General features: G+C 41.4%; 1 protein-coding gene across 3 annotated transcripts in view; it reads right to left on the reverse strand.

The window, feature by feature from the left end:
• The window catches only part of arhgap32b (Rho GTPase activating protein 32b), a 135,776-nt gene that overhangs the window by 17,958 nt on the left and 107,826 nt on the right, over nucleotides 1-9,992 (reverse strand). For 2 of the 3 annotated variants that reach the window (XM_083665382.1, XM_083665383.1), the window contains 3 exons: nucleotides 9,322-9,399; nucleotides 7,114-7,195; nucleotides 4,988-5,062 (listed from right to left, as the gene is read on the reverse strand). In XM_083665382.1, the coding sequence (XP_083521508.1) occupies nucleotides 4,988-5,062; nucleotides 7,114-7,195; nucleotides 9,322-9,399 (235 nt within the window). Of the gene's footprint in view, nucleotides 1-282; nucleotides 536-4,987; nucleotides 5,063-7,113; nucleotides 7,196-9,321; nucleotides 9,400-9,992 lie in introns of those variants that run through there. The other variant, XM_083665384.1, reaches the window with a different exon arrangement.

The following is a 9,992-nucleotide window of genomic DNA, read 5'->3' on the forward strand; positions in this document are numbered from 1 at the left end:
TGTCTGCTCCACACTTAACCCTTTTGCAATGTGTAAATCGTAACCGCATTGTTTTATTTCATTACATTTAAAGAACTGCAGAGATCCTAGACAAAATTGCTTATTGACGGACAACATGTTAGAATAATAAGTCATCGCTAGAATAGTAGGTTTCCCTTCCATTTCCGCTAATAGCAGTCAAATGGAAGCGGATGTGTGATACGTTATGCTCAAATAGGTTATGCTCTTTTACCGAAGAGAAGACAAGCATACTATACAATTAAACCTCAAATACATTCTTACCTAAGCTGGTCCCTTCAGTACTCTCGGTTTATGACAGAACAGGGCTTTAATTGGGGAATCCAAGGTAAAATACAGGCATTTCCTTACAGACGTGCGCACTGTATAACCGCAATAGTTACAATAACTGTGGAATTCATTTCAAAAGGCACCGCCGACATGGGACATCGCTTGTCAAAACAAGTGATATCCGTGGGCCGGGGGAATAATAAGCAAAAACAGCTTTTGATAAGTGTGTGCCTTTCAGCCAAACACATCTTCTAGTGAGTTCAATCGTCCCGCAAGCAAACTTTCTTCAGAGCTTCTTTCAGTTAATGGACAACCCCTTCCCCGTGTCAGTTTACAATCTGGACTAGTCATCACCACGTCTTGTTTAAAAAAGCAGTGTGCAAATCGATGTAGCATGACACAATTCCGCCACAAATTGGGTCAGTGATTTATCTCGTGATGATAAACGACGAGGAAGAGGAATACAAAAAAAATCACTCGCAATTATTGCACAGTTAATGACGTTGTAAAAGACAGGAATGCAATCATGGTGTATGCACAAAGCAGTAAATCAATTTATATTCGCTGTGTAAATATCCTTGTAAAGTTCTATGGTCATAACAGACTACTCATATCGCGTCGCAACCCAGGCGTACACGGGGTCCGTCGGTGCTACAACTACAGTGTCAATTAATTGTTCTGCCGAAAAAAGCACAGGGATCTAACTTGAATCTCACAGTGGCAAATTTACTCTGAAAGACTAGGTCTTCGAATAAAGGTATGTCTAAGCAGTTGTCTGGCATAGTACTGAATAGTACATAGTACTGAGCACTTTGCAGAGTTGGAACTATTTCTTGAGGCCAACGGGGTATACGAGGCTGATTCTGATGACTGGCCACGTTCCATTAAACTCTGAAAACATGGACCAACAAAGCTATGTACCAACAAAGATATCAATATATTGACAAGAGTCTACACAGCAGGACATCATACTGTACAAATTCGTTCATGCTATGCATGCAGGGTGAAAGCGAAGAAACACAGTCTCAAGAGCATGTCTCCATTTACATCAATGTATTTTCTTGATACAGTTGGCAGGGGTTTAAGTCTAACATGAATAACCGTGTCGGCTTTAATAATGTAACAGAATGATTACAGAATGAAGTTAGGCATTTTCATACGAGACAGCAGTAAGTATGTTGAGTTTCAGTGGGATTGAGACTGGGTAGAAAAGTAGTCTACAGTTGTTATCATTAAAACCGTCATAATAGGGTGCGAAAGTCCACATTCACACAATGTAATAATAATAATGATGCATTTATTTTGTATAGCGCTTTTTGAGGTTTCGTTTGAAGGGGTAGAGCGTGCTGAATAAATTATCACATCTTTGTTTGTTAATCGGAAACGATCAAGAAAAAGATTACCCTCCCCCATCAATCATACATATATTTTAAGATTAAACGTACAACTCCTGGCTGGTCTCGGGAAATGACAAAAACACATCTCGCTCCAATCACACTGGATTTTAGGTGGCACTAACCATCCGCCGTGCGCTCTCCATCCTCTCTGGGGTAGAGGCAGAGTGTGACATTTTTGGTGACGAATAGGACACTATTAAGAGGCCGTGTTGGTAAAAATGACAACCATTATTGACAACTAATTTGGCCTTGTCTCCCTTCCATGTCTTCGACAGCAGAGGCGTGTTTTTTCGTGTAGCCGAAAATGATACGATAGCGGACGTGTATTCCCCTTGGTTTCGCTAATTCCATATTGCTGCAAATACAAACAGCCTTTTGGATTTGCAATGACTTCTGAATACCTGAGGCTCTCAAAACGCAAATTAATACAAATGCGGTTTACACAAATCATCAATATAGGCTACAGGTTCCATTTTCTCCAAAATATGTAGAGGGGAAAGTAGGCGCGCAGGGACAGTGGCACAATGCATAAAGCTTCCCACTGTACACAGGGACATAGGAAGTACATTTCACGAGGGGTGCGGTCAAAAATGCCCCCCCTCCCCCCTTTCTACCCAGAGTAAATCAACATAACAAAGGGATTACATTTTGAACAATGAATTATTGCGATATTGGTGCCGAACCCGACCCGAACCTGCCAATAGGAAAAGGAGGATAGACAGTCAGGAGCGCAAACAAGCAGACTAAAAATCTGAATGAACATAGCATCTTTTATCATTGTAATTTCACAGGAATATATAGGGTAAGCCTATAAAGTACGAAACAAAATACCAATCCATAACATAATGTAACGAACGGCGGGGTAGAGTAGCTTGCCTTAAGCGGGTATCGAACTCGCAACCTTCCGCTTACAAACCGGCCGCCCTAGCCACAACACCAAGAGAGTTAACTCACTTGGCGGAGCTGCTAACGGGCCTTACACAGGGTCGTTACAATAGGCTACATTTTATTTGCTCATAGAATTTGACCCGAACCCGCCCGACCCGATCTGCACCCCCACTTCCTACTTGCCTGACTGTACAGTACATTAACCGTTTGACTAAAGTCTGTGAATAGAGACATGCCAAAAGTGAGATTTGTTGACACAGGTCAGTTTGCTACAATTGTGATAGAGAACTATCACCAGTAGGCTAGTTCTCGATTTTCGTTCGTCATTTGGGAGGTGGCGTTCAAGATTATTGATTATTTTTGTTATGAGCATGGCGTTATTTCTATTACAGCATATTGTATTGTATATTTTGTATATTCATATTCCATTCACCCAGGTCCATGTAACATCGATAGGTTTAGGCTATTTACATACCCACCCCGGGCATGATACTCAAAATTAAAATATAATTTGTTTTATTCTCGTCATTGCAATTTTTTTTTGTATTGATTCATGAAAGTTCTAATTTCAATCATGTGAAATACGTTCAGTGCCAGAGGAGAAAATGTATGCATGATATGAGTATCATGTATCAGTTTGTACCATGAAAATATGGCTAGGGTCATTGAAGGTGCAAGAGTAAGCATAAAAGAGAATGCGGGTGCAGTCTCCCCAATCATTCCTCATAGGTCCACACTACACACATATTTTAGCAGTCCAGAACATGTGTACCAGGAAATCGACAAAAAGCCCATGGGAAAAGAGGACAAATCTTACTCTGTCTTCCTCACACATTCTCTTTTTCTCACTCTCTACTAGTTTCTCTAAAATACACATCCAGCTGTCTTGGCTCATTTGCTCTCACAGCTGGCCAAGTCACTATTCCCCAGACAGGAAGGCAGCTCCAGCCTAAGAAGGAAGTATGGGATGCAAAGAGTAGTGTGGAAGCCACATCTGGACAAACACCTGCTAGGACAAACTGGCCAGAGAGCAGTTGGCCATCGCTTTGAGTTCAAGGTTTACATGTTTTGGATGTGTGCATCTTTCTGAATTCTAGATAGCAACACACCAACATATTCTCAGGTATACTATACCCTTTAAGCGAGGGAGACTGTTTGTATGGATATCCTATGTCACTGTTGTTATAAATGCATAGTTTAAAAGGATATATCCATACTTTCCACAGTCTTTCAGATTGACACTTTCAAAAAAGGTGCTGTCAAGTGAAAAAGGATTCCCATCAATTCAGTAAAATTACAGAGGTACAATCTCACCACAGTTTGCAGGGCTGAAAGGAGGCTATTTTCCATGCAGGGGAGTCAAGAGTGTATATCTGAGCATACTAGGGCTCCCTGTAGGAATGTGCCATTTTAGTCACCATAGAGAGACTGTGGGTCCTTACTGTTGCAAGACAAAGCTTCATGCTCAAAGGATTGTTTTATAGCCCCTGCTTTAAAAGGGTTGAATAAATCAAGGGAGTCTAGACCCAGCTGCAACAATACCCCCAGGTCTTTCAAGTTAAACCAAACAGACACAGCTACAGCTAACTGTGAACCAGACGGTAGTACATTTAAGTGGTGGGAAAACCAGTGTGGGATAACCTTGTTAGCCCCACAATCATTTGCATATGCCTTGAAAAGTGAAAATAGGCATGAGAAAATTTGGTATAGTGAAAATGAAGAGAGTAACCTGACAATTGCACTTTGCGTGTAGGCAGAAATCACTGTCTATAGGTTTTAAATAAAAAATGGACTCTGTCTTGATATAATTTAAACTTTAAGCTACACAAGACAGCAACACATGCTTTAGAAAAAGCATTCATACTGTAGCGTGCAAGAAAGAGAGAGTGAAAGAGAGAAATGTAGACAGGCTTTGTTTTGCTGATTTAGCAGATTAAGTGATAAAAGATTAGACATTCCCACACAAACCAAAGAAAAGGGTCCCCTTGTCTAGTTCGCCCACTACATCACAATAACAATTTACATGCAGCCATAGTGCAGTATGAGAGAGTAGTAAGTGGACTATAAGCTGCCCCAGTGGTGTTAGAAATAAACAGAGAGAGAGAGAGAACACACTAGGGTAAATCACTACACCTGAAAGTGCACAACTAGACTCTTTGTACATTAGTGATATGCATGCCCCCTGCTAACAACAGGTCAGGTGGGCTTGGGTCGAGAAAACAAATGTGTGAGAACAATTTACCCATGCATCAGTATTGTACAACTCTAGCCTTGAAAGTGAGAAAACCACAGGGTGAAAGGACCTAGTTATAGTGCAGTAGACCTAGGACCTATTGCAGACAGACAGAGACTGCCTCAGTGGTGAGTGCATTAGTAGTGGGGTTAGGGCACACTTATGGACATAACTTGTCTACCTGAGCTCAGCCTGTAGTGGTATAACGGGTCTGCCACCCATGCACTGTCCTGCTTTACACTCTCCATCTCCAAATCTGCATGCAGGTGGATGGACGGATGAGCAGGAATGGAAGGGGAGGGGGGGGGGGACCGGAGAGGGAGAGAATGATTCATGTTAGAGAACATGGGAAGAACAACAGCTTCTGCTTCGGGACCGTCATTCAGTAAGCTTGGCATTGGACACTTGGTGGAGGTAGAACAAGAAAACATTTTCAAGCAATGTTTAACAGAATGCATAAATAATTGCCTGTCATATACAACTGGTTTTGTAGTTTTAGCATTATAGGCTAAAATGTCATGTTGTGCCTTTGACGGAGCAACAGCAAATCCCAAATTTGATTGGAAACTCACTGAAGAATATAAGTAAATATTAATAAATCAATCAGGTGCAGAAGGAGGAAATGCAGTACAGGTAAGAGAGTTTGGGGGATAGGGGGGAGTGAGGGGTGTATACCAGCACGCACATGGTGGGAAGAGACTCCAGGAGGCGGGCCGCAGACCAGAGCAGGGGGACGCTGAGGTGGGGTGTAAGAGGGGTGTAAGACAGTGAAACATCAACAACCATAAGCCGTGCAAAAAAGGGGAAGAAGTTGCCCCAACCAATGATACTGATACAGATATTTGTTCCTTCCCCTAGAAAATAAGGTAAGGGTTGGGGTGGGGTAATGTCTTTATGGGCAACTTCTCTACCATGCAAAAAAGACATGCAGATGCAGGTGTGTGTCAAACAAGACAACCCAAAGACCACAATCACCCAAAGGCAAGGAGTTGGGCAAGCAGGTAGAGTAAGATACAACCTCAAACCCACTAAGTGTGCTCTGTGTGCATTTGAACACAGCCCACATTGATGCACCCTGTTCACAACACACAATCTAATACTCTTGGAAACCCTGGCTTTGACTTGAAAGTAAATCAGATAACATTGGTGCATGAAAACATCTGAAACAGCACACTAGCAATGATGCTAGCGCCCATTGCGGATTGTGTGCTGTTAATTTTTTGACAGTGACTCAGTGGTGATTTACCCCTTGGATTGGAAGCTTGAGTTAGATAGATGTGCCTGTGGCCTGATTGAGAGAACATGGAACAGGGCTTGGCAGCCCGGTCACTCCAAACATGATGTAAGATGCACTTTTCATTAGCTGTAAAGAGCATTACCCATGGGGGCAAAGTCCAAGCATGACAACGTTTCTATTACGGCTTCAGAATGTCATTGCTGTACTTTCTTATGTGATAGGGTTTATGGTGCACTTGTGCGTGAATGCCTGCGTTTGTGTTTGACACTCTTATGTGCATTGGAGGCTTATTAGTTTGCTTTGACTGGCTATACAATCAGCCTACTTGTGTGCGTTGGATTACCATTGACATTATGCAAACAGAGACATGAGGCGAGATGGGGTGGTTATTCAAGAGGGTGATGCCTTGGAATTGCAGACAAAGCCTAATGCATTTTATACTAATTGTACAGTACATTTCATATCAATATGATAATAGTACATTTGGGCGATTATAGCCTTTAATATTGTGTTGAATACGTCTGTCTCCTGAATTCATCCATTGATAATGTCCTCATTCCTTCCTGGATCTAGTGTGGCTCGGCTGAAAGATGTTAAAATTGGCTAGCTATCAGTAAGGGCATAATTTACATGATATATATACTGATATGATGGTCAATGCTATTTTCTAATGTGGAATGTTATGTGCTCTAGCTTCAGTCAGCCTTGTCTCCTTAGATGGACACTGATGGAGAGCATCATCACTATGCATTAGGTCCACAGAGTGGCATTAGCATCTACTGCAGTTCAGTCACTATGACACACCACACACGGTTGAGCCAGTGCATCACCACATGCAGTGCAATTAGTCACAATACCCCCTCATATTCAGCAGACACCATTAGGCTATTCCTGTAACCAAGTAAGTACTTCCTGTTCCATATCTGAAATATCAGATATCTAGCAGATAGTCATTTATCGGTTAGTTTGTAGTATTTGACCAAAACCACCACCAATATAAAACTAGTGAATTTGAAAACAAGTCCATCCACAGACGCCTCCCATGGCTCTTTTAAGAGGAAGCACGGTACCTGGTTTTGGCACGGAGTTCGTTATGGACTGCGGCACCTTGTCGTTTATCAGCTCCACACACTCACTGGGAAAGAAGCCAACCTGAGGAGAGGAGATGAGACACAAACACCTTAAGAAAGGATAGCGAGTCCTCTAGCATTTGGTAAACACATACTAAGGCTGTGCGTGAGTGTACTTTAACTTTGACCGGGGATGCCACTTGGCACTGTGCTCATCACATTGTCAAGATCATGTGCCTGAATAGTATGCCCAAGGTATGGCATTTAGGAGTTTGTCTATGCCAGGTGTCTGTCAGGTGATAAAGACCATAACTGTGTGTGTGTCTGTGTGCCCACTTACAGCTTGTGTGTATTCCAAATGTTTTATATCAGTTTAATTGTATTTGCCAAAGTGATACTTGGCTATAATTGGACAGCAGACAAGAGAAGACTGGGACAGTGATAATATAAAAAATCAATGGGAAAGCAAACTGTTCTTATTACACACAGACACTACAAGTAATGATAGTTTATAATAAATTTAAACAAAGAAGTAAAACAACTTGTTTAAAGGGTCTGGGAACTCAACATTAAATGGTTCCAATTGTGTTTTGTGTCAAAGTTGAGTATCATTTTAAACATCCACCAACATTTTAACCCAAAAAAAACATCAATAAGTATGATAAAACACAGTTTCTTGGTAGGCTCAACTTTCTGGTCAGAGAGTTCTGAGGGCTGTATGGGCGTGAACTTGATTGACAGCTCCCTTTCAAAGCCTCCTATGTCGCACAAACAAACAAGCTCACATGGCTAGCTATAAATGGCGCGAGCAGGGAGAATATCATTCAACCATATATGCATGAACCTTCTGAGTGTGATATCGAAGAAGAGGCAGAGTTCCCACCACAACAAAATGTGCCTTCTGCGCAAATTGTTACCAAATGCCGTGGTTAGCCTGTTTACCAGATCCACCATAGCCTAGCAGAGGGTTGAAATGCTATGATTAGCTAAATAATGTTAGCTAGTGCAATAGTACGATTTTTCTAAAATGTTTCGAATGCAGCTAGCTTTCTGCGTTATCATAAAACGTGAAATGAGGCGAGAGTAGAGAGGGATAGAGATAGATATAGAGATGGATTAGAATAGAAACAGAATGGATTAGAACAGCAAATAAAAAAAACGTCCTGTGATATACCTAGTTCATAAAATCATGTGAAATGTGGAATAACTTCTGAAAGGTTTGGGATAGAGACAAGCCGTTTTCAGCACAATAATTGTGCAACCATGAAGATGTTGTTTTAGCTTTGCCTTCACTGTATCCGCTAGCTAGCTAAATAAATAATAAAATAAAATAAAAACTGAATTGGAATTGGAAACTGGAACTGTTTCATTGACAAAACTGCAATTTTTTGGTGACAAATGTGAGGGCAAATAACACACTTAACAGAAACAAATAATCTCCGTCTGTTGGACTGTCAAAACCACCAACCACCATACTTTCTGCAATTAAGCCAAAACACCAACCAATATACGACGAGCTCCAAAGGTCTGTAGCCTAACAGGCTCTCTACCCATCCCTCTGTTCAATAACAACACAGTGTGAGCCTGTCCAACATGGCTGCCCTCCCAGCTGGCCTGTATCAGAGGTGTTATGTCCCCAGGGCGAGTGGAGAGCCAAACAGGTCAGCTGTGACCAGAACCCACTGGGGTCAATGCAGAGGGCAAAGGAAGTTCGAATGTACTGTATCAATAAGACACACAACTGGGCTTTGTTGTTGTGCTGAAAAGACTACATTGAAATGCTCAATCAAATTGGATAAACCAATCGCAATGCCTCATTTTGCTATTTAATTTCCTTATTGTCATGCCCTCCCTTCCACAGTGTAAATTGCTTCGCAATCCATTTGAATTTTCTATTTCATCTTAACCATGTTAGATCTGTCAATCAGACACTGTGGGCGGGGGTTTCATGGAAGGGGTGGGTTTGTTAAAGGAAGTAGGTAACTTGTGTAACGTGTATAGAAAAGGCATAATGCTACAGTATGATGGCCCACCATTTAACGTCTCCATTCAGTCCCAAATAATGTTGACAACATGGACGAAACTAAACGTTCTAATCGAAATCTAAACTGGTTTTGAGTTTTGAATTTTCATTTCATCACAAACAATGCATTTGTATGCTGTGTGAACTAGCCTCCAGGTCTCAGTCCCTGTTTCTGGGTCACCAACCTGAAAGCCGTGCTTGCCCCTCCACCATGTGGTGTCCTCCTTAGGGGGCATATCAATCACCGATACAATGTCTCCAACCTGCAGGGATGGAGAGAGAGATTAGGTTATTATTGAATTTACTGGTGCAGCTGATGGTAACACTTTTTTATTTGAATGAAAGCATGTAATAGTCCTCAAGAGCAGTTGCAGTGAGTATGGGTGATGCTGTCAAACTTTCCTTTCATTTTTTGGAGGGAATACTATTTCACAGAAGAACAGTCTCTGTGACAGTGGAGTAAGGACATGAGACAAGTGCTTACCAAATTAGGGTATGGCTCATCCCAAGGGACATGCAAGACTGCTCCAGGAAATATTGCAGAATATCAGCGCGTAGAAGCATATTTGATATGTACTATACATTATGTTTTGAGTTTATATGAAGGCAGTTGTCTTGCAGTGTTGACTGTTGTTAAATACAGACATTATCACTGAAATCCCAAGTTCCTTTTCCGGTTGAAAATCACTCAAAATGACCACCCTTTAGACTTATTTTTCATGTATTCTGACATCTCTTAAATAATATATGATGCACAGAGCATATCGTGGTATCTAAACAGTGTGAATTTGAGATATACTGCACAACATGAATATGTCAGTATCCAAAGTTAATCCATGACATCCACATTTGACAA

The sequence above is a fragment of the Argentina silus genome (genome assembly GCF_951799395.1).
Source record: "Argentina silus genome assembly, chromosome: 2".
NCBI lineage: Eukaryota > Metazoa > Chordata > Actinopteri > Argentiniformes > Argentinidae > Argentina > Argentina silus.